A 25,990-nucleotide genomic window follows, 5' to 3' on the forward strand; every position below is an offset into this window, starting at 1 on the left:
GGGAAAAAATTCAGAGTTCATCCTTGACATTTTTACTGCATGCTGCCTCATTCCCATGAACTGTTTGCAACGTGGTACAGTTCTGATGGGAGCGTTGCTTAAGGGGAACTGAAGATCCAGCTGCCTGGACCCAACCCAAAGGATGGATTTTTTGGTATGTTTTGTCCTTTTGTCATTTCCACAGGTAGCAATGGCAAAAGTTAGCAGGCACAGTCCACCCTTGTCACTTTGGGCAATGATCCATGCAGGATTAACTTCTAGGTATGGTGCACTGTTGCCAAGTGGACTCGATATCACTGCTAGATTGCTAATCGTACTCATTAATTACTCAGCAAATTTAATTAGAGCAACAAAGACCAACACACTAAGCAGGAAGTGACTTAGGTCAGCAGCAAGGAAGTCACGTCCTAAGGCTCCTTTGCCCTCCCACCTGGACACTGACATCTTACGGACTGCAGGGATGACCTACCTGCTCAGGACTAACAGCCACCCTCTCCGCAACGAGGCACCTACGCCAGCCCAAAGGCATTGAGCTGCATTCAAAAATCAGGTTGGAAATCCCTTCTTTCAGGCAAGAGCTGTAACGCCTGCGAGTTGTGCTCCTGTATCTTCCTCTGGTTCTACCAATATTTAATTATTCCACTGCAAACTGGAAAAGCTCCCAAGGGGAGAATTCAGAGACCTCTCATCCAGATCTTCCTAAACCCAGCAGCTGGACATTAAAGGTATGTAAGAGACAAAGATCCAAACCTCCTCAAGGCATTAACATAGCAAGGGCTGTTCAGGGTACTGAGTTTTGACAAGGAAGGGGGACAGCAGGTTAACACTGATAAACTGCAGAGTCCACAACCGTTCATGAAACTGCTGAGTTCACTGAAACCATGGCAAGGAAGTTCAGACAGTGATGATTCACGTTCCACTCCGTCACATTTTTAGGACTCCTGCTAGTCACGGATTATCAGGGCTTGTATATTTTTTTTTCTTAATGCTTTTTTCCAGCTGTAGGTATGTGTGGAGAACGCTTACGCCATGAGGAACTATGGACTTGGTAAGCTGGAGAGAGGAAGCCTGGGATTGGAAATTAAATAGCTGCACATTGCTACCACACCAGTAAGTAGATCTTTTAGCTACATTTAGAACAACCAAAAAAAGAGAGAGACCAAGGAAATTTATTTACTTTTTATCTATGAACATATGACATATAATTATAGACAGTTTTGATACACAGGAAAACCCTTTTGTCAACCTTTTTTTTTTTTTTTTGCTAAATGAAACAGCACAATAATCTTTACACATTCATATTTTGTTTTTTTCTTTTTTTTTTCTTTACAATACACAGCTTTCTTGGGTTGAAGCAAACTGCAGGACATATTGAGTACTGGTATATTACAGCTACTTACATCATTTAAGAACAGCAAATGGAGAAAAATAAGTTATTTAAATATTGATTTCATATACAGAAAGTGCAACTTTGTTAGTTGTTACGTAACTTGCTTGACAGTTTTGATTCCCCAGAGGGTGTCAATTAAAGATAAAAGTATCTTGGACCAAAAGTATTATTTATTCTAAAAATAATACAGTACAACTGCACAGCTGTGACTTGGTGAATCGACCACTGTTGCTGCTCTTAGAGATGATGACCTGTTTGAGTAACACAATGTTTTAATGCTTCTGATCGTGCTCCCAGTTTGCATTTAAAGCCAGGCTCCTCGAAGAGCCCAAGGACTACCTGGGTAGTAGTAGAGGGTTACTGATGGAAGCGCATAGTTATGACGGCATTCTGCAATATTTGGGGCTTGCTGCTTCTATTGTTAAATAGCTATTTGAGTTACAACGGCACAATGGATAGATGCTTAACAGCATTAGCCTGAGCAGAGCAGGTTAGGATTCCAGCGGCAGGTTTCTTTTGTGCTTCCCAAGAGTCAAAGAGTAAACTTTTGCTTAGAGCACTGAACGGCTGCGAGGAAACGTAAGAGGTGTTACGGCTGCACACCGCATCGCCTCACCTGCTTGGGGAATGCCACGGGTCACTGAAACCACAGCAGGGAAGCTCGAACACTGAGAAGCTTAAGGCTTTTTTAGATTAAAATATAAACTAAAATTATAATTCAAGTAAGACCACAGAGCACAGTCTTAAAAAGGAAAACAAAGCAACTACTAAAACTCACACACCTCAGACTGCTCACTCTAGTCCTGGATGGGTGGGATTTGGTTTCCCTGGGCTATAAAATCATTTAAAAACAAGGAGTTACAAAGAGAGTTTGGCACACAGGTTTGGCTTATTCCTGTATTTCTTCTGTTATTAAAAGAGTGGAGGTAATTAATATGGGAGGGCTTTATTATGTGAGTTGCCTTCCCTGCAACAAGAAGAAATGTTTCCTTTTTTTATTGCATATAGCCAGCTTGGGCTCTCCCTTGCTCCAAGGAAGCTGCTGTCTAATTACTTTTCCTCAGTTCTGGCCCCTGCCAGTAATCCCAGGAAGTCTCAATACTCTTTTCATCTCCTGCTTACTGATAGTTGCCATGTAAACCTCAGAGAGGAAATGACAAATCATTATTATTAAAGTCTTTTTAATTTTTTTTTAATTTCACCAGCTGTGTGAAACATCTATGCTGTTATGTTTCCTGATGCTGCCATATTAGAACACACCAATTATACACTGAGGACAACATTGCAGCAAAATATCTGGAGGAACTTTGTTTGAAACAATTTCAAGTTATACCGGTGAATTAGTTGCCTTCACATGATGGTGTAATTCCTGATGGGGACAGAATGCAAAGCTGATGATACCAGCAGTCAACAGCTCTAAAGCTAGGAAAGCAAGCCTAACACCTATCAATTCCACCAGGAGACAAATTAATTGTCATCTGTAGTAAAATGCATATATCTGACTTAAAATTTGGCCATGTAAGGACCACATATAGTAAGGACTCATGTAGTAAGCACAACTTCTCATTCATCAACCTGAGAGCATTTCATCAGGACAAGTAAGCGTAATTAGCTCAATATGAGGCTGGGATAACTGAGGCACCACACGGTGAAGTGACTTGTCTGGTTTTATACAGTAAGTTGACATCAGAACTGGTAATGGAAACAGTCACACTTCCTGGCCTGTGCCCAGGTTTCTTCATCTCACTTTGCCTACCAGAGTAAAGCTTGCTCTGTCTTCCGTGGAGCACTTGTGCTATAAGAAGCTAAAGGATACACCATACATAGACCCCAAAGAAAAAAAAATAGTTATACGCTATTCATGATAATCTGTATTTGGTATATAAATGTGTACCCATATAGAAAAATAAAATCTGTCATTAGCCACATATATGAATGGAACGTTTTACATGGATTTAGGCAGAAAAATATTACTACATCATGAAAAAATGATTCACCACATATGCCAGAACAATGCTGTCTTCCAGTGAGAGGTAACATTAACACTCAGACATGAAGGATATCAACTGTTTTAAAATCACAGTGTAATTCATAAGACTATATAGGATTTTTTGTCCATGCAATGAAATTACTGGATCTCATGATTTCTATGGGATACAATTTGATTTTTTGATGCGTTTTATCTCCCACAAGTGATTTTTCATTTGCAGAAACCCACTGTTTGGAATCGATATGGTCAGGATACCAAGTCAAAGCTGCAGCATAATGATTGACAATATAACACAGTACACAGAATATGATTAAAATGAAAAGCAGTTACATATATACAAGGCAGTATATCTTGGAACTGTTTAGTAAGAACAGTAAATGCAGACCGTAGTGAACAAGAAGTTAGCCTCACAACCAAAACCTAGCATAACCCTGCATTTGTAAAAGCATCTCTATAACCCATAAGATGTCATGATGAGGCAATTTATAGAAGCTACTTCAGCTAGATATCACCCTAAATGCAGCTTAAGAGTGACAGGTTGAAAAAAGGCTTGGGAAACATGAATACAGGTAAGTGAACATTAGGTAACTGCTTAAAAGCTTGTTTTAAGGCAAATAAAAAGCAGATTGCTAGAAAGCAGTTATAAAAATGACTTCAGTTCTGTACAAATTAAAAGAAGCTTTCTGACTCTCCTTGGGTTAATTGCATTGGAGTGACAGAAATGGACCATACTGTAAACTAATTCCAGTCCATTGACTTTGGCCTAGCTAAAGGCTTTGTGGCATATTGGGACCTATACCAAGCAACGGCAAAGATGACCAGGGAGGAGGGGTATGTGATTAGCTCTAGACTGCTAAATAAATGGCGTTTGCCAAACAGCTTCTACTGGGGCTTGCACCTTGGTTTGCACAAGGTCTGTAGGTTTGACTCCAGGTATCTAGGTGTACAGAAGGCCCCCAACCTAAGGAGTTCTACATAGAAACGGGGCCTGTTATTAGTATCACTTCCACAAACTTGTGGAAAATATGTAAGGGTCCCTTAATTCTGTGAGACTGTCTGATCTCAGGCCAGCCCTATGCACTTTATGAAATAAGAATACTTTACAAGGGAGTGAGGGGGGAGGGAAGTACCACATCTATGTTACCTGGTGGTTGCTTCTCTTCTCCTTCGGTTGCCAAAGACAGCAATTGAAACATTTCATACCCTTTGAAGAAGATATCTGCCTGTCCTTTGGAGCCACTTCCTCGATCCCTTTAGCTATGTGAAGTAATTAGGGCAATATCGGTGCAGGAAGGAGCAATGGGTTCTTGACCAGGCAATGCCATGCTAGGGAGCACGTTAAATTGCCTCTGGATCAAGAGGTTTGAAGAGTCTTGCTGCTGCCAGGAGCTTGCTTATGTGCCTTTCCTCTGTGATGCCAGCTTCTTGAAGGTAAGTTTGTGACAGAGAAGGCACTTTGCTCAGTGTGTTGAATCCTGCTTCTGTGAGCGGGCTGGAATACATAGGTAGGCCAATGGAAATCAGCCAGTCAGATACAGAAGTGATAAGTCCTGGGGAGACAGGTTTTCGGCAAATTTCAGTGAGCCCTCCACTTGGAATCTGGGCAGAAGAGAAGAAAAAAGAAAAAACATTAACGTTAAACATACTGCTTGTTTTACTGCAAGTCATCTTCTGTTCTTCTTCTAAGCCAGTAGAATTCAACAGCAGGTGTTACAGCTTCTCCCTCTCACGGGATGCATGTAGGTATGAGAGTGAGCTGTGGGCAGAAAGGCTAAGATCACCACAGAGAAGGAGAAACAGCAACAATTTTGGCAATGCAGATGCAGTGGGCAGTATTCCGTTGCTTTGGCAACTGTCACGTACCATTCTGAATTAGTTTGAAATCACTCAAAAATACCCAGTGTTAAGTCTTCCTGGGCTGATCCATTCCAGGTTGATCCAAGGCAAAAGAATACCACTTTTGCCTATTACCTCCTCAGACAGACCAAGCTCTTTTATAAAAAGACATAAAAGTTTTTGATTGTTTCCCCCTCCTGCTTTTTCTAGGGAGAGGAGTGCAAAATGGCACATTTTGATAATTGAAAAAAGGGTGCAAAAATGAAAAAAGGGTGCAAAACCTTTCAGATATCAACACTGAGCTGTTCAATACACACCATCCTTAGTGAGCGACACTCTGTTACACCTGCTAACAGTCTCCTTAGACTTTCCAGGGATTTGGTCAGGATAAAGGGCTATCCACTCTTCTTTTAACTACTAAATGTCCTCCCTTGGGACAGGGGGAGGGACCTACTGCCCCTGTAGTACCCCTACGTATGTCATACTTGCCGGGTGAGCACAGGTAACATTTTTGTACCAGGACTTGACAGCTACCTCCCTTTACCAGTAGTCAGTCCTTTTTATAAGGTCTGCTCATAATTAAGAAAACTTGGGTTTAAGGAAATACTTACTGCCATGCGATGCTGCTTCCTCAGCTGCTTTACCCGGATTTGGTCCATGTTTGCGGCGACATCCTTTACAGGCTGGTCTAAGTCTTCTGAGTACCTCTGTACCAAAGCCTCGGGAATGCCACAGCGACCATGCTGAATGTTCCCAGCCAGCCACAAAGGAGAGGACAGGTGAAAGAATCGTATCAGTACAGATCAATCAACATAAAGAAGCGTGGGATGGGAGCAAGAAGCATTTTTCCTTGAGATTGACGAAAATAATTTTACTTTGCTATAAAGCATGATGGTGGGGAGGTGCAAAAATAGCAGTATATATCTTTAGCAGTGTCTTTAACAAATAGCAGTACATACCTTTCTACGAGCTTTAAGATCAGTTCCAGTCTCACTGAAATCAACAGCAAAAATCCTATTGCTTAACTTGAACTGGGGTGTCCCCAAAGGGTATGTTGTTACCGTTTTCTGATGAAACTCGACTCCCATAAGCTACTGAACGGTAATTCATTTTCACGACGGTAAGTTTCTCTGGATAATTTTATGAGGTTTGGTTTAATCAGTTAACTGATGTGATCCTTCAGCCCAGCTGTTCCCTGGTTCTTTCGGAGGCTGCGTGACAGATGCAGCAAGTCTCCAACAGCAGCGGCAGGGCAAGGTCTGCCAGAGACAGACCAGTAACAGCACAGCTCATGTCAAAGAACATTTCTTAAATTCTGATTTACTCTTTCCAATTATCCTAATTTAATTTGTTCTTCATGCGAGGACTGATAATCTTTCCTCAGTTCATGTTTATTCTATGTTCTCTTTAAAAAAGGATTTCTATACATCTCCTACCGGGACAGGATACCGGTAAACTACTACTTGCATCTCCCCATGCACTCTGACACTGCAGTTGGACCACCTATCCTGTGCTGGTGCAGAGTTCTCCCCGACTGCTCCAGACCACCTACTCCCGGGCACCACTTAACTGCAGAAGACTTCTGAATCAATCAGCAACTGTGTTTTGAATCATAACGTATCCCAGGCATCAAAAGCTTTGGGCTATTACAAGCTTAGTAACATCCTCCTTTGTAGCATGAGACATACCACGTGTCAAAATTTGCCTCAGCTTTTGAAAGGGGTCAGAAGCATAGAATTCCTGCAAGTCAGCTGCTGGATCAGTTCTGCTTCTGAAGGGTGCAGAAGAGGATAGTCCAGAAAAAACAAGAAATGAACAAGCCTTATTTACTGACAAAGATACTTCTGGGATATGGGAAATTACCATGTTCTTTTCTTCCTTCTAACACTGCTCATGCATATTAGCCAACGACTCTTCCAAGAAAACTGAAAAAGCAATCCTCAAAGGACGGACTGGAAGTTAGGACTCCTTCCTTCCCAAAATGATGTCCTCATCACTATGCTATCGATTCAGATTTTCTTGGAAATCTACGTGACTTCCTTCTTCAGCTCCACTTCCCTACAGTGGCAGAAGAAGAGAGTTCTGTGCTCGGTGCCACCACAGTACTGGTGGCCTTAAGAGATGAAGACTCAGAATAAGTCTGATATCTCCGTCCCTCTACAACATATCTAGATAGATATTTTAGGAAGAAGGCTCAATATTAAAGACAAGCACAGATATGTAATGTCTAGAGTCTTAATGATTTATGGTTTATCTAGGCTGGTTACTTGCAAAAACCCAACAGATAGATAAACAAAAGACTAGCCCTTGGAACACCGGTAGAATAAAAAGACTGAAGCAATGTGCTCCGCTTACCTTGTCTGAGTATGGTTCTTCAGTAAGATCAATGTCTTCAGACTGCAACTTGTTTTCTATCACCATTTCCAGATCCATTCCCCTGCTACAGGAGACTTTCCTTGCCGAAGCAGGACCTAGCTTTATCACGTGCTGCTGAACACTAGCAGTCTCTGGGAGCTCTGACAGCCAGGGCGGCAGTGGGCTAGGAGGAGTACTGGGCTCCTGTTCAGAAGATGTCCTATGGACAGGGACTCCATGAAAATCAACGGGAGCAGATGGGCTGGACTTTTTCACCGGCAAACACGGTGCTTCTAGACTTGAGTGGTTCCCGCTTGCGGTCACGGGAGGATGATATAATCCGTTAGAAAGGCGTTCTCGGCATTTTTTGGCAGGGACAGGTGGTGGCTGAGAGGGATTTTTTGGTTGCATTCTTGCCTCGTTTGTGCCTTTTTGCTCAGCTTCTAGACCGCCCTTGAGGACCGGAGCATAATCAGCCCGTGCAAGGTCATGAAAGCCCTTATTCTGTATTTCAAGAGGTGTCCTTGTTGCAGGATGTGTCACCAAGGCAGCCTGAGCTTCACAGTTTTTCAGGGGGAACGGAACAGACTTTCCACTTGCACTTTCCATTACAGAGCAGTCCAACTCCTTACCTCTTCCCTTCTGAGAACTGGCAGCTCCCTTACCTTGCTTAGGCATCAAGTCACCTACCATACAACTGCCCCCATGAGGCTGAGGTGGCAGGGCAGATCCAGTTGCCTTTTTTGCTATATCCAGTGAATCCTGAGGAAAAGAATCTTTCTTGCTAGTGTCCTGTAGGTTGGTATTGGATTCTCCCTGGAGATCGTCCAGGGAGTGAGATCTTGGCCAGGTATCCACACCCTGGGGGCCATCCAGAGTTTCATAGCTCCGACAGACAGCAACTGGTAAACTCCTACGGTTCTTCTTCAGACCCATAACAGCTGGAGGTTTGACAGAGCTCTTCAGAGCACAATGTGAACAACTCAACCGGCTTTCTTTTTCCCCTTGCTGTAGAGTTTCTATTGACTTGGTCAGTGGGAGTGTAGGATAATTTGATAGCTGGTTTCTGCTGAAGTCCTTAAAGCTGTGCTCACTTGCTGATTTTGAGGGCAGATGACAGGTCCTTCGAGTTTTACCTAGAAGGAAATAAATCACAATTCATCATTAAAAAATATCCCCTGTGTATTAATAGGGGATCACTTCTAAATGACTCTGAAACACAGTAACTTACTATTTTTTAACTCTAAATGCACAAGAACCCACTGCCATTTTAAACATGAATTTCTGAGTTTCAGCTTTACTAATGAAGAACTGATAATTGCTTTCAAGTAAGGAAAATACCTTTACAATAATTACTGTCCCGTCTACTCCCCTGTTTACACAGCTTTGAGGTCTAGGTCACTTAAACCTTTTTAAATGACAATATATCCTGCACTTAGACCTGATACTCTATACCTGTTGTATGAACTGATTTGACCCCATGCAGAAATAACTCGTAAGTTCTGCCATTTTTCTCCACTCTTCTAATTCCTTTAGGATGTTGATAAATATGTTCACCTCCTAATGAAGTTTACTAGATTGCTTTAAAAATGCAGGAATGCTCAAAAAAAAAAGATTTTTTTTTTAATTTTATTACTATGTATGTCAATAGTGTTATTTCATCTCTTAAGTAAACAGCAAACTATTTTTGATGGTAAATCAGAAAGCAAAAAGGTTCCAGGAAGACTGGTGTTGCAACAATCCCTTTGTAAAGTTACTTTTAGGAACAAAGGTTTTATGGAAAAAGGCCTTACACTATGAAACTGAGATTGTTACAAAAGTAATTTTCAAGAGTGACTAATCTTAGTGTTATTCTCATGCCATATGCTTTATCAGAGTGGAAATTCTTAGAAATGTGGTGTTTTATTATAACGATTTAAGATGTGAGGACTTGAACCAATATGAACCACATGTCCTTTGTAAGCTTTATTTCATATTTTTATGAGATATGCACCAATACTTTAAGACAGTGTAGAAGTCCATCAAATCTGCTTGACAGAAAAATTCTGATCTCATTACTCTATTCATGAGCATGAAATACAAGGCCATTTCTCCAGTGCTGCGTAGATATATATATATTTACAAGACTGAAGTAAATTCGTCTCAGAGCAGACAATCTCTCAGAACGAACAGCATATCCTGAATAATTATTTTTTTCTGGGTGACAATGTTACTTTTGCCCACCTACAGTAAACTTTCTAAAACAATGACAGATAGCTAAAGCTTGGAACTTCTTTTTCCAGTGGAGAAAAGGAAGAAAAAAGCTTTGACTAAATGCTACCAAAATCCAATAATAACAGCTAATTAATTGCTGTCAATTAAAGGATCATTTAGTCTTAGAGATCTGAGAACTTGTGCTAACTTCATTCAAAATGAATTAACCTAGTGTACTTTTAAGCAATAGATGCTTTCTTTAGTTTGCCTTCAAAACTTTATCCTAAGAGAAGCTTAATGTTTTGTTTTTGAATAATATATATTGCTCACCTTAAATATGAATGCTAACATAAATCTAGTGTGTGTTTTACTTAGGAATATCCTATTTCCAAAATTTCTGTTATTCAAAGAAAGCACTTGCATAACCTAAAAGGGAAATAGCTTGCTTTCCCTCTTTCTCTGCTCAAGGAATTTAAAATCAAAGTAGTCAGAAAACTAGCAAAGAAGGCTGAGGTTACCTTTAAAGAGAAATAAGGAAAACATTCCCCCTCAAAAGGGAGTTGGCCACATTTACTGGTATGCCAGCCAGGTTATTCTGTCTAAAACCAACATGTGCCCACAATGATGAATACAAGCATACAAGAACTCCTTTCTCAGAATCTGTACAGTTCAGCTCCAGCTAAATATCACCATTTTCCCAAAAAGCTAATAAAGACACATCACACATGAACTTGGTCCCTTTACTACATCCTTGTATTCAGGTAACTTCGAGAAGTAGTAGAAAAACTTAACTACCTGCACCTTTTTGTGGAGTGAGACCACTGCCTTCTGAAAATAACTTACAACCACATTAAAAAGGCATGTTTAAGAAACATTACATTCATTTTTTAGTGCCCCAGGCACTAACGTCAATATGTAGTGAGCATGGAAAGGAGTGTTCTCTGTTCATTATTCATATTTGCTACTACATGTCTGACTTGGGCAGAGATTCACCATATTGTCTAGGGCTTGCTGTCACAGCTCACTTAACAAAATCCGTGTACTTTCTTTTCAGCCTGAAATATTCATCAGGGCTTACACTGGTTTTAGAAAGGCACACTGAGGTACCTCAACACCTAAAAGAAAAGTTCTGACAAATGCTACTGCTGTGCGATATTAGGCTTTTACTGAAGTTATAATGGTATCTAGTAAACATCATTTTGTTTCTTTGGGATATGTCTGTGTAAAGTGCAGTAACCTGAGGATGAGAAAAAGAAGAAATGGGGAATAGGAAAAGGAGGAAGAAAACAGAAAAAATAAGAGAATAAAAAATCTAGGAAAGCAAAAGCAAACTTTAGTTCATTCCAGCCCTGATTCACAAAAAAATACAGAAGTGGTGAGAGTGAGGGGAAAAAAAGCATTTTTTTCTGCAAAGTAAGTAACTGAATATGTAATCTTTAAGGTCTCTGCTTCAAAATTGTTTAAAAAAGCAGTGGGATCAATGCTTCAATGCTACTGTTTTGTACAAAGGACAAGGGTTCAGAATATAATTTCTCTTACATAGATTTGTCATGAGCAATGTACCAGTATGACCACTGTGATTTCTCCTTTTCTACCTATTCCTTCCCTCCTCCTGACTGAGGGGTATAATTTCATTATGCTCTTGTGAAATTAAGAAAGGAAGGCCATATTTCCTGAAAACAGGCTTTTAAGTATGTTTTTAAGTTGTTTTTATAAAGTGGGGACCTATATAAGCAATGTCTACAAATGTAACATTCCCTTCCATCTCGAAAAAAAAAAGAAAAAAAAAAGAAAATGAAAAAGAGAAAACCTACATTGGTTTAAGTATATAGCTATTAAGGTTTAAAACACATTTTTTAATGTTAGCATTTTTGCTAATAATTCATTTTTATGACTCCCTGGTATAGGTAAGCAGTCTAATGCCTTTCACTGTGCTGTCAACCACAGCTGCATCTCTGATTTATATATGTGCAGAAGAACATAGGTGTCTGGGTGAAAAATAAGATAACCAAGGTGATCCTTACACAAAATTAACAGAAAGTTTGTATTATTTTCAATACAGAAGGTTCAGTTCAAGCTACAAGCATACTTTACCCTTTTGTCTAACGTTATGCTGCAGTGTTTGTTAAATAAAGCTGTGTCCACCTCATGATATAGTTATTGCTGTTAGAATACACAGAATGAACCTTGCAATACTCTGTCATCATCTGCCTCAGAAGAAAGAAAATTCTCCTTGGGAATATTTCCAGAGGTACCAGAGCTACAGCAATAAATTTTGAGTGTTTCCCTCAAAACCTTTTCTGTGTGGAAGATCACCCTCAGGGAATTAAGAACTCAAAACCAGATACAGAACATGTTCAATGGCCTGTATAGATCCCAGATTTCTTTAACTTCTTTTTGGCGTTGCTTTCTGTGCCAGTATTTCTGTGTGCATTTCAAACATCTCTACTGACACAATGAAGATGATGGCACCTGAGACAATCCTTACATCACTGCTTTTTTATGAATACAAACTAGCAGAAAACCACCCTACATCAGACAATGTGCCATCTGTTTTGTTGCTTCCTCTTCTGACTAATTAGTAGTGAATGCTTAAGTGCTTTGGATGCTCACTTGGCACTATGGAAATTTGGGCTTCAGTTCCTGAACAAATTAGAGAACATCATTATCCACCTGATACAGTCATGGTTTGTCTGCCTCTTCAGCTCTGTGCCTTGCATATGCAATTCCTATTCCTTTCACAGCCCCTCCCTCCTTAAAAAGCCATGCATCACAACTGGGAAAGGTTCAAAGAAGCCAGGCTTGATCGGAGATATGGAATGACTTATAATGACTAATTAACAGGACTTAGACTAGGAAAGAGATAAGTTGAGAAGGAGTATGACAGAGGTCTATACAAAGACAATGCTAAGTACGGAGGTTTTAAGGAAGACCAGGGATGTTCATAAAAAGAAACAGTTTGAAGAAAATGGATGAATGCCAGGAAACTGAACCAAATTATGGAATCCTTAACTCCTTAAATGATTAATTCCCCAAGAATACCTTGGGAAGCCTCAAATATGCTTACTCTGTTCTTACACTGTTCTCCCAACTACTTGCTTTTGGCTGCTTCCTGAAAGAACTAGATTTCTGATAAGGTTTCCAAATGTGTCTCAGACAGACAACAACTGCATGCAAGAAAAACTCTTCTCAAGTAACTGCACTGTTATCAGAAGTCTAAAGGAGAGTTCATCTCTCTGTGCCTTGTTTCAAACCAAAGAACTGGTCTATATGGACTAATGGTCTGATCCTGTATGGTTGCTTTCTGCTCTTATTTTCTTCCTGTCTATAACCAAGTAAGTTGCAAACTTTATAGTCCTTGCTCTCTGCAAATTGCATTAAAATCACAATGTTGCTGTAAGTACACTGTGGATACCTATGAGAAATGTAAGTATTTCTGCAGGGGGATCCAGAGAAGTACCTTAAAGAAATACACCTGTATCACTGCCATAATACGTGGCAAGCCATTTTTATCCAAACTGCAAGAAGAGCTCTGAAATCTTGAACTGATGCCAAAAGGTGCAATATCAGCCTAAAAGAGGGCCCTATACTGGCCATTAAAACATTATGCAAAACCATTCCCCAGGAAATGTGAAGGCCGGTTTCGTCTCATAATTTAATTTTCCTCTTTATGAAAAGCAGTTTATTATTGCTGATCTGCACATTATGATGTTTATATTAGACAAATGATTATCCTTATTTTAACAGTTGAGCCTCCAATGTATTTTGTAAACAATATATATGCAAGCCATTACTGTCCATGAACTTTGCAGAGAAGGTGGAGCACATTTCAGATTAACCAGCCTTGACAAAATCTCTGAATGACTCCCATACTGAATGTTCTTTTCATAATGGTTTTCAAAGCAAGCACTAAATGCATTTGTGAGCAAAAATGATACAGAAATGCAGCAAGCCATAGATGAAAAGCAATATAAAAATCATTAGTGGTATTTCACATTCTGCAAAACTCAGATAAAAATAATAGCTTAAATGTAAAAGTATCTAAGCAGACAGGCAATAACAATTGCTTTCAAAAGATTTTATTATATTGTTAAAATAAGGAAAATGTACAGGCAGCAGTTTAACTTCAGTGCTATAGCTATCATAATGATGGCACTTAGAGATAAAAAGGAAAGAAAATTGTCACATATGCCATATATCTAGCTATGATTACATTCTAGCATGCCTGCTCCACGAGGATTCATGTTCAAGAAGAAAATTCCCTCTGCTTTCAGGAATTTAGTATATTGCCAATTTCAGGCATTCAGCTTCAAAGCAAATTGCAATTTTCTTCAATAAATGGTTATTTCTGAGTGACAGACTGACAGAAAATGCACATACTAAGAGAAAGATCTTTAGCTTGTATTTTAAATGGGAGAAATGGCTACTACAAGGGGCATACAGCGTCTCTGTTTATTTTGTTCTTGGATTCCTGTTTATACTGGATGTTAGTGATGAAACCAGGCAGTCTGAGGCCAAAACAAGACTCAAAAGCTTGGACTGATAATGCCAAGCACCAAGTGAAATACAAACCAGTTTAATCCACTCCAATATTTAATCTCTAATGAAATATTTGTGTGTACAAGCTTACATCCCTCAAGTAAGCAATCCTCAGTCAACACAACAATCTGATTTCTTCAGAACAGGGAGAGTAATCTTGATTAGCATCCATCTCAGTAATTTTTCAGCGCATCACCTTTCATTGATGCGCAAGACAAGGTAGTTGGAACTGAGCATAAGCAGTTCTTGCTTTTGTTTTAGTTTATTTTCTCACAAGCTTTTCAATTAAGTTAACTTGCTAGCTACTCGTTCATACACTAAAAATCCTAAATCTCTGCACCTGGCCTCTGATCAGATGGGAATGCAACATGCAACCTGAGCAAAATGAAAACAAAAATAACAACAACAAAAAAACAGCCAAAACCACAGTGCATTTTAACTGTTTATCTTATAAACAGTTTCTGTATAAGTTAAGCAGCAATTCGCCTAATCCCAGTGTAGTTCAGATACTTTTCCATTGTCAGTGATCCCTTAGCAAAATGCTCTCTGGGTGTAAGTAGCGTAAGCCTCACGAGGCATGGCTGCAAGACTATGATAGGGAGTGGACAAGACAAAGAATGGCAGTGAGAGTACCTGCTGCCTTATGATCACAAAAAAATAGCAGATGATTTGTGAATCGTGATGTTTTCTACCAATGCAAATAAATAAATTAGAAACAGCAGCAATGAAAACCAATGGCCCAAATCAAGAGGGAAGAGGCAGCCAGAGCAAGGGAGAAAGTCAAGCATGAAGTAGTTCGCATAAGCTAGCACAGGAGCAGAAAATGTACTAAGTTATCTACTGAAAACAGGCTGCAAGGATTTTAAGGCTATTTGAGGACATTATTACCATTCTCCAGGTTTTCACTGCTTTCGTAGCAGCCTGAATCCCGAGGAGAGCATCCACTAAGCCCTTGGCCTTCGATGAGAAGTTTCTCCTGAGATCCTGACTGGTCACTGTTACCTAGAGGAAATGAGAATACAGTGAAAACAGAGACAAACAGAGAATCCAGTTGAACTTATCAACCTTCCATTTCTAACATCATTATTTTCATTGTTATAACAACTACAACAGATCCATGTTTAAAAAACAGTGAGCATTAGGAACAGCCATCACAAAGTAGTAAACACTGTTGTAAGCATTCATCATGTTTGGCACGGGATTAAGCAACAACATCAGCACAAGTGTCAGGGAACATTGCTGTACACAATAAAGGCAGAATGAGCTGTGTGTCCTCAGTTGCCTTGGGGACAAGTCCTACAATTTACAACCACCAAAATTTATTTAAAATTATGGTGTCAAAGATTTTTCTAAGAATTAAAAAAAAAAAGGCAAAAAGAATTGAGAGAACCAAATAAAGTTAAAAAAAAAAAAAAAAGGGAAAAAAAAAATCCTAACCCTGACTTATTTTCCAGATGGGACCAAGAGGAAGGATCGGGAATCAGGAATCAGTCTGGCAAAGTTAGGCAATGTCTCCTGAGAAAGCGGGAAGTGACAAGGGAGAGACTGGTGGTAAAAATTTCCTTCCTTCCTTGATCTGTGCAAAGAACCAACACTTGAGTGTGGTCCAGTTTAGGCTGCATAGACCAGATTCCAGGAACTTACTCATAGCATTCAGTTAGAAACCACGTCTTGTAAAGAAACTAAATCTGGAGCTGAAGACACAGAAAAGAAACTTCATGACGCAAGGACTCAGTTTATGCTGCATTCCTCTCCACCCCGGCAACACAATGTCAGAAATGGTTCTTCTGATTCCTATTCTCAGCACATGCAAGGTAATTATGGAGTGGAAAGAAGTGCTGCTGCCCCTCCCAGGTTCCAGCTGTCTGGTCCCCATTTCTCTCTGCTCAACATCCTGACTTGGAGCCGGAATTTATACTTTCCAGCCACCACATCAAATAGTTCTTGACCAAAATTGAAGGTCCCTAAAAAGAAAAAGATTCCTTCAGGGAAGCAAACATTCTAAATAGCTTTGCAAATATTAAAGAGAAGTTCATATTAGGTGACATGAAGCTACTCTGTTATAAGTGAAAATAATCCAATTCTGCAACTGTAGTTTTGTTGGGTGGTGGCAAAAGGCAGAGAAACTCTGGATGCCTCTTTGGGAACCATACAAGAGAGAGACACGTCAGTGAAAGCTCAGGCCAAAAAGCACAATCCAAAGATGCTAACCACAAATCTCTTTATAACAGAATTAAGCATTTCCCACTTAATAAGCAGCTGTTTAAATTGTTGCTATGACAGTTTAAGCTAAACTGTAGGATTTTGCACAGAAGCAGCTGAGAAAGTCCTCCCACAATTCATTCCACCGATTCTCATCTGTGGGATACTAAACTTCTGCCAAAATTTAGGGATGAAGGGGAAATTCAGTACATCTTTGGTTGTTTCAAGTAGGCACTGAAAGCATCTCAATTCCTGTCTCAGGCAAGACTTGCTTTTCATATAAATGATTCTACTGTACTGTGACTCTTGGCTACTGCACCGCTTCTTGCTGTGCAGCAAAGACCCTGTCCAGTTTGACTGCCAGTGCTTACCCTGCTTTCCCTTATTTGTGTAACCACTCGCCTGAGACCATCTGGACAATGGACAGAGTTGCACTGCTGCACATTAGACAGCTGGTTCACTGTCTTTCACTCTTTGTATTTGAACAATATAGTTCCTCCCTCCTGTGAAAATCGCTGTACTGATGTATGCACAATCTGAGGCTACCTGTACAATCCTGTAAGTCCAAGAATCATATTCATTTGCAGGTAAAATCGGACAAAGCTTAAATCACATTATCCTTCTCCACAGCCCTCCAGCTTTGATCTTTTTCCTATCCCTGATAACCTCAATCTCTTCTCTCTGGTCTAGAAGTGTCTTCTTGACTATTCACCATACCTCAGCTTCTTATTTTGAGTAGGTTACCTGAGGATTTATTCTCAAACATCAGTATTCTAATGGGTAGGTGATGTATGTTTGACATCATTTGAATAGGCTAGGTATGCAGGGCTTACAAAAACAAAGAATTCTGTCAGAACAAATGCAAATCTTAAGTCATTCCTCAAAAATCTACATGCTGCTACATAGGAAGACCCTGGAAATAACTAGAGTAGGAAAAAAAAGTAAATCCATGAACCAGTTCCCTGCTTTAAGGGGTTCACAAGGTTCCTGGCAGAGCTCTGTTGAAACTGAAAACCTCAAACATCTCACGTACTATCATACTCCTGTAGAAGTTCCACGGCTGTGAGGAGAACAGCTCTGTGCTCAGGATCTCGGATGTTCAGTTCATCTAAATCCTCTTCTTCTAAAAGCTTAAAGGTATCCAGATCTTCATAACCATTGAACAGAAAAGTGGGCATATGCTCCTGCATAAGATGAAAAAGCAAAGAGCTATAAGACAACATATTCATTCAACTTATTTTGGCAATAAAAATACTAGAGGAGATTTTCACAACCAGCAAAAATATCAGTAGTTTAGCAAATGCAAACCACTGTATAACAGCAAAATTATAGGACTACAGCTTGTATAAACATTGCTCAGAGTTCAGGGAGGTAGCTGTGCCAGGCTAGAATACTGCGCATATTTCTGTATTTGGAATGCAGTGTATTAAATTGCCCGGGTAGCGTGCTACCCATCCGCGTAATATGGCACAGCTCCGTATGAACAGAGTACTGCAAACAATGAACAACAGCCACACCAATTTATCTCCAGCTCCCTGAACAGCACCGTGGAAAATAACTTACTTTTTAAAGATAGGGTAACTATTGTTATTTTCTTTTTTTTTTTCTTCTATACTTTTCCTTGCTTTTGATGAGTGTTAGCTGGTAGGCATACCACACAAAGATTTATAATGACTACAATGTGCTCCCTGGGCGCATACAACAAAGAAGCCTGCAGCACTTCCTCACGGGCAGTTCTGCCTGGCCATAGCTATTTCCACTTTGCAGCTAAGACCTGATTCTGTTAAGTGGGGTAATATTCTTTAGGACTATGAATCTGCTGTGCAACTTTCAAAACTAGTAACTCCAAAGGTGTTACCCTTCCCACAAGCAAAACTGAAGGGAAAACAGATAAAAAATGTGGTCAGACCTTTAAGTTGATGCGATCCAAGAGATCCTCAACTGACTTGGGTTGTGGGGGTCTGCTTTTCCGGCGTCTCCTGGTGGGCCGCTTTGGCTTCTCTTCCTCTTCATTTAACACATCCACGTAGATAAATTTGAAAGTGCCGACTTTGTTGTTCAACAGGCCCATCCAAGTGCCCATGGGGGGTTTGCTGATGATATCAATGATGTCGCCTTTCTGCAGACCAAAAAAGCAAGGAAGTCATTTAGGCATGCTTTGTGATGAATATTCAAGCAAACACATCATTTTTCCTTAGTTTTTCGTATGCCCAGAATGGACAGAACACAGTACACAGAATGGAAAACACCCTTTAGTTTTCAAAAAGTTAATGAGACCTTTTGCAAAGATTACAGCCCAGTGGTGCATTGCTGCTGTTTCGTACAGATGTCTCCAAGCAGTGCAACTATCCAAAACTGGTGCAAATAAGAACAGATCAGACTGCTCAGCATATAAGGATACATTCTTGCATCAGATCTTGCAAGGGAAGTAGGCACATGCAGAAAGAGCTCTGCAAAACTGTTGGTTTTCCTACCAATTATCTGACCGTAACAAAGAAAAGGATGCACAAGTTTTTGTATCCTCAGAGAGATTACCTTACTTACACCTGCTTTAATAGGAATTAGCTGCCCTTGGAATTTTAAGTAATTAATGCCCTGTACAAAGTCAGATAGTTTGGACTGAATACTGCACAAATAAAATAAACACTGATACCCAGAAAAATTAAAAGGGAGTAACAACTCATGGTCAATTAATTCAGTATTAGTTCAAATTAACTTAAATTAACTAAAATGCCTTTATAGGACATTGTGTGTAGGTGCAACCACATTTCTTCCAAAGATTTTGAAAATTATGCCATTGATGGACTAAGTCATTGCAGCAGGTAAAGTAGTTTTCCAATCTTTCAAACAAAATCCTTGCAAAAGAGAAACGAATGTGTGACTTATTTTTATTTTTCCTAAAAATGTAAGTGTCTTTCCTTGGATGTGTGGAAATACTAATACTTACTTGCGTTTTCTAACCTTTCAGTGTAATTTGAGCAACTCTCAAATGCATCAAAATAAGATAGGTTAAAAGGCCTAAAAAACCCACAGGCAACCTCATTAACAGACCAAGAATTGTACAGTTCTTACAAGGAGCTCTTATGTGAGAGTTTTGCCAAAATAAACATTTGACCCCTTAAAAACAAACATAGCTGGTACCTTGAGCTTCAGAGAGTCTGTATCATAGGGACTTGGAGTGAAATCAGTGTGAACCCTGGCTCTTCCACAGAAAGGTCCTCTGTAAGGAGGTTCTTCATCATCACCATCTTCCGATTTTACGCTCTCCCTGTTGCTGGTTGAGGAATCCGTTGTGCTCACTGTCTGACCACCTAAGCACATGTATGCGACATACTTAATATCAGTCCACAAAAAAACAAACTCTTTGTGAAGGTTATTAAGCAGAAGCAAAACCAAAAAAGCAGTCAGAGCTTCCTAGGAAACTTTTTTTTTTTTCCTACAAAATATTGTCATGGGAGTTGGAACTCCCTGAATGCCCTTTCTTACACCAAATTATTCTCCTCGATATTTAACTGAGAAGATGATTAACTAGTGCCTCACCTATGATATGTCACAGGAGTGATATTGTCATCTTTTTGCGAAGTTTTGCCCACAAAAAAGCATAGTGATGTGAGGAAATTGAGCTCTGAGTCCTATATGACGGGTCCCTCATATTCACAAGTTTGGTTTTATGGTGACACTTTGTGTTGTTATTTAAAAAAAAAATCAGATTATATTCAGAACACACTTTCAGTTATTTAAGCATTGAGCTTTTTCTTCAGTGTTTTTGCCCAGTATGTTCTTGTCTTCTATTGATCAGTAGTTCATAGCATTAAGTTCACCCCATCTGGATCCTGCTTGAACTCTGCTTTGTGCTAGAGACAATCTTAACCAGAGAGGTTTTAAATAATACTCCTCTAGCTACTTAATGAGAAAACCTCAAGGTCTCTCCGGAGGGGAACCAAAAAAAAGCCCAGCAGGAGTGCCCAGCAGAAATCTAGTGTGAAGATGTGCTTGTTTGCTACTTGTCCTTGATCTGGAATCAAAAAAGCACTTTCACTGCATTGTTACAGGTGACGGACTGTGATTCTCACTCCAATCATTTGCATTATAACAGTAGGACCAGCAGACCCAGCCAGAAAGGATTTCACTTTTTCAGGGCTCTGTATAAACACTGAGCAAAAGAGACAGTCTCTGCACCAAATAGCTTACGGTTCTTTGTAAGCCCTTAGTGACTAACCCTTTTTTACTTTTAACCACTGTTTCTGTTTTGCCTTTCTCTGATTCTGCTTACTGTGGAGATCTCTGCTTCCTGCAGCCACAAAAATGGAGCAACACAATTAGAACAGGACTTACTCATTGAGCTCTGGCCACTTAAGGAACTCCTCAGGCTCTCTACTGAGCCACCAGCTTTCAGCTTGGGCTTGTCCAGGGAGTCAGTGTCTGGCGGCGGTGACTGCGGAGAACCTGGCATGACCCCAGGGCTGGACTCCTGCAAGGCATTGAACCATTTCAGTTTGGTAAACGAGCACAGGTATTGACAGGAGCTGCTCATTCATATCTGAGGAGAGAACTTCTTGTATTTTCCCGCTCTTCAGAGACAAGACAGAAGCATAACACATTTATCAACTTATTTAGTGATACTCAGCTGTGGCTGACACCCCACTTTATTAGGCATGATGGCAAACACAGGAGAAATCAATAATTCTCTGAGAAAGCTAGCACTGCAAGTAGAAAGAAACATTACACAAAACTCCAAATTCAAGGTTTTCAAAACACACAATATTTTTTATCAGCAGTGCTTGCCAAACAGCCAAAGCCAAATTCAGCTTTCTGAATCAGGATTTTGTATAAAGGTGAATACAAACAAATCAGACAATGCAAGTGAAAAACACAGCAATGTAAATTTTTTTTTTTGCAGTGAATTACTAGTATTTTTTTATGCAGCCTGTGCATTATATACGTACATACAACACACAAACCTAAATGCATAAATAAAAAAAAAGAACGATTTTGCCACATATGCAATAGGTGAGCAATTTCCCTTTTCATTCAGTCAAACATTACAGGAAATCCAACAAGGTCTTTCCTAAATTGAAATTCTGTCAGCCTCTGTGACACACAATTGAAGCAAAGCAGATTACTTGTGGCAGAACAGTTTTTGCTTGTTTTCTCTGAATGCAGGCAGGGATATTGGCACATAGTCTGAGTCATGCCAGAAAGATAGAAGGTAAAAATATTCTGAAATGACTGTGCCAAGAAGCTGGAAAAGAATTCTAGCTTGCATACAAGAAGAGGGTTTTGAGCTGGTGTGTGGTCATGAAGCTTTTAGATGAAACCTATTATTTGCATACTGCAGAATCATCAGAAAAAAGGTCATCCCAGCATAAAACTTCAGAGGCCTAGTCAATCTTGCAGAGAGCTAGAGAGCAGAAGTATTGCTAACCCACTGAGTTCTCAGTGCATCCCTTCCTCAGGGAGATTTTCCGGAGGGGCACTTTAAGGACAGTAAGACACCAAAGCATCTTATCACTATCAAATCATAATTTTAGGCCTTAAAATGCTTTAATTATAAATGAAATGTAACCATAACTATGGCACTGCCCCTGGTTATGAACCAGTAGGGCAAGCAGTCCCCCAGGAAAGGAATTCTAATGTTACAGTGCATTGCGTAAGTCTGTTCATGTACCTGCCTGCTGTGCTGTCTCTGTATTTTGCACTTTGGGGTTGTTATCTCGAATCTTATTAATTGAAGCTCCTTCTACAAGCAACAGCGCTTTGCATTAATGCCAAAACGCCCTGTCTGGTAGGGCATGACAGCATTTCCGTTTCCATTTCCATTTTTCTATTGCTGCGAGCATCCCTGGTCGTCCGGCGACTGGTAAGAGGCCACTTGGGGGCGATGTTTGCCAGAGAAAGCTCTGCTTTCCCGGCGGTTTTGTAAGCTATTACTTACACATTTCAATAGTTTTAAACAAACGCTGACGAATTTTTGACACTCCACCAAAGCAACGAACCCAAAGTATACCAGAAGGGGTATCTATGGAAAAAGCCAGCAATTGTTCCTAGGCCACTAAAATTCAAAGCCTTATTTACAATTAATGTACTTCAGGTTTGCCTTTAAGACTGAGCCATAAAATTCCATAATGAAAGAATAATAGGAAAATCTTCTGTGGGATGCCCCTTTCTGACTACATTGTGCATCTGTTTTAGTGAGCTGCTACAGAAGGCAAGCTATGATGGAAAACAGCTCTGTAATAACAGACAGGCACTGTGTATGAGATGTTATGCTGGGAATTTAAACTCAGGTGTAAATTGCAGATTAAATATATCACTGTGACCCCGTGTCACAGGCCAGTTCCCTTAATAAATAAGGATGATAGATAAAGAGATGGAAATATAGAGCAAGATGTGCAGTGCCATCAACCACAAGCTTCTGCTGATGAGCTACTTGAATGAAAATCTGAAAATGCATTTTCATGGTTGTGCTTCTACAAGAAGCCATTTCACAGTGAGGGATTTTATAAGAACATAGGAATAAGCCACACCACACATTCTTGTTAGAAATTTCTTTACAGATGTCTTGTGATACCTCGAAGCCTGGTAATCAATACTGATTATCGCTTCTACGTTATTAAGCAGAGTCCAATGAGACCTTACACACCTGCTCAGACAGAGAGCTGCTGTATTTTTTAGACATCCTTTTCTTCATGGTTTCCTTTACAGATTTCACCTTTTTCCCCAGAGATATACGGGAGGCAGAGGGTGATTTGATCACTTCTTTATAAACAAAGTCTCCTTCTTTGCCCTGTAAAACAAACCAGGGTTTACACCTATAAAATATAGATCCAATTTCTTCTCCGTCCAGCAGTCACTGCAGAGGTACCCAGACAGATGCAGGATGGTAGTGTGGTGTTCTGTTTATTGCTTTAAATCCTCTGTTGAGACCTTCCGAGAACCACTGTAGCAGTCTGCCATAACTTACTCTTAAGGCCTGACTTGTAACTTTCCTGCAGGTACTGTGTGTAGACAGTTTTGGGGTCTGTTGGCATGTCTTTGTCCCTTCGGGTTTCAGATAAGTATTTGACTTGACAGAGAGCTCAATGATCTCAGGCTAAGCGCTGCTGATGGGACATACAACAGTAGTTGTGTCTCATGTTGGTCAGTACTACAGTTTTACAGGACTCAAGGTACGTCTGAAATCCTAGACAAATATATATACATATATACACACAGATACCTATATTTGGCTACTCAAATTTATGTTCTATTTTCAGACAAGCATTCAGCTAACCTCTCTTGATGACTGTCTTTGTGGTTTTACTGTGGATTGTTTATTAAAAAAAATGCAAGCAAAAGCTACTAAATCCATCAGCCATGGTGGAAGGTTGCACTTGCACACCTATTCTTAAAACACAGCCATAAACTGCTGCTGAACTAAATTAGCTGGTCCACATATAGTGGATGACAAAAGCCAGCTGCTTTGAATGCATTTAACCTTTTCTAAACTAGCTTAAGATACCTAGCATTTACTTTTGCCACAAGCACACACAAAGAATTACCACGGATCAGCTAACATTTTGCAGAACTTGTATGACTCAGCCCTTTTTCAGATATTCCAAGTTGCATGTTAAACACAGTACTTCATCCTACAGCATTTCAGGAACCACAGCAAGGCAGCTCTATTAGAGTTCTACCAGCACTGCCATCAGTACAGATGCACCAAAAATCACAATGCAAGAAGGACCAAAATCTGCTCGGCAACAATCAAATTGAATACTGACTTTGGTCTCTGACTTGGTTCAATAATCCTTTAGAGGAAAACTTAAGTACACAAAGTAACAGTAAAATAAGTGTACACTATATTCTACATAAAAGATTTATCTTTTTTTTCCCCTAAATTTATGCATGTTTGCTACTTTACTGATGTTCTGCCAAAAACATTCTCTGATGTTCAACTGACAATTTATTACTGACCATTCTATTTTTTTTTCCCTTTATAAGTGATTACAATGTCTTTGCTAACTTTTGGTCTTGCAGTAGAAAATAAGGACAGCTCTTTGCCTTTTTGGACCCCCTCCCACACACATTAAGTTAGTGAACTTAAACGTTTAAAAAACAAACAAACAACAACCTTGATCTGCATATATTAATTAATCTGGCATACTTCACCTGTCCCACCATGCAAGACAGGTGACATTAGTAGGAAAACCGTTAACATCTAGAATTCACACTCTCCAATGTTAAAAACATAATCTGAACAAAACATGTCAAATTAGCTATGTTTAGGGATAATCAGTGTAAGTTTGGAATTTAGCTTTTTTACTGAGTTGAAAATTGATGAATAAAATATCCATCCACAGTTTTGACCAATAAAGGGCGAATTTACAATGTTAAAACAACAACAACAAAACACTGCTAACAAAAACAAAAACCAGCTGTTTAAACGCTGACATGTAAAATGTTTCACAATTTAGATTTGTTTTAAGTTAACAGAGAAGTTATCAGAGCCAAAGTTGAATCAGAAAAGAAAAAAATATATGGACGAAAAGAAAAAATGTTGGCAATTTCATTTGATGTAACATTCTGATTCATTTCTATTCTTTTATTTTTAGCCACAGGCTGACCAACAGCAACACTAGGATCAACATGAGTAACATAAAATGGAATTAACTCTCTGGGGAGATACTTTATTATATAGAAAAAGTTCTCTTATAGACAAAGAGCTCTGTGTTCAATTGTGCAGCACCCAGAACAACTGGGTCCTGGTCTACTTCAGAACTTGTAGATACAATGAGAAAAGAAATAATGTCTCTTACAAAATGACTTCCACCCCAATAACCTGCAGATTTCAACTGAACAAAGATTCCTCATTATTCCAAAAAGTTTTACCAAGAAAAGGTAGTAGTTCTATGATTTGCCTGGGGTGTCGCTCTGAGGAAGTCAGACACAGGGATAGTCCACAGATGTGCCCCCAGATCTGTGCTTTGATCACTTGTTCCTGCCCCTTTACACATATGGTGTATAAATACTTACACACACATGGATATGGGTGGATATGTTATTCTCAAAGCTAAGGAAGTCTGTGGTTAACAAAGATAATTTACTTTCTTGGATCCCCAAACTGCTATTATGGACCTAAATTACACTTCAGTCTATTATAACTCTATTGTGCATTTCATTTTCTGCTATTTCAAGGCTGTGCCTTGTCTTATACTCACCATTTGTTCAGAATTGTTTCCGATATGAAGGGAACGATTTGTCAAGTCAAATCCTCCAAAGCTGCAGGTTCTCTGCAAAAAAAAAGGATGGAAACAGTTCTATCACAATGATTAGCACACTTGAAACATTGTGATTTGAAGAACACCAGTGAAAACACACACATCTGCAAAAATGGAAACAAACAAACAAACAAAATGATGGGAGATTATAAACCAAGAATGCTGTTAAAAGCAATTTGAGTCATTTGTCTTTTCCAGAGACAACTCCTTGGCCTAAGGTCTGCT

At 39.5% G+C, this 25,990-nt stretch overlaps 1 protein-coding gene across 15 annotated transcripts in view; it reads right to left on the minus strand.

Annotated features, from left to right (window-relative positions):
- Positions 1-1,151: 1,151 nt before the first annotated feature.
- SASH1 (SAM and SH3 domain containing 1) overlaps positions 1,152-25,990 on the minus strand; it is a gene marked incomplete at its 5' end in the record, with an annotated part of 511,807 nt that continues 486,968 nt past the window's right edge. For all 15 annotated transcript variants that reach the window (XM_083830239.1, XM_083830238.1, XM_083830240.1 and 12 more), the window contains 10 exons: positions 1,152-4,979; positions 5,828-5,959; positions 7,572-8,707; positions 15,192-15,305; positions 17,539-17,689; positions 18,415-18,624; positions 19,647-19,816; positions 20,841-20,976; positions 23,149-23,292; positions 25,706-25,777. In XM_083830239.1, the coding sequence (XP_083686365.1) occupies positions 4,719-4,979; positions 5,828-5,959; positions 7,572-8,707; positions 15,192-15,305; positions 17,539-17,689; positions 18,415-18,624; positions 19,647-19,816; positions 20,841-20,976; positions 23,149-23,292; positions 25,706-25,777 (2,526 nt within the window). In that variant the 3' untranslated portion in view covers positions 1,152-4,718. The remainder of the gene's footprint in view (positions 4,980-5,827; positions 5,960-7,571; positions 8,708-15,191; positions 15,306-17,538; positions 17,690-18,414; positions 18,625-19,646; positions 19,817-20,840; positions 20,977-23,148; positions 23,293-25,705; positions 25,778-25,990) is intronic.

This window comes from Anser anser (assembly GCF_964211835.1).
Source record: "Anser anser genome assembly, chromosome: 3".
Taxonomy (NCBI): domain Eukaryota; kingdom Metazoa; phylum Chordata; class Aves; order Anseriformes; family Anatidae; genus Anser; species Anser anser.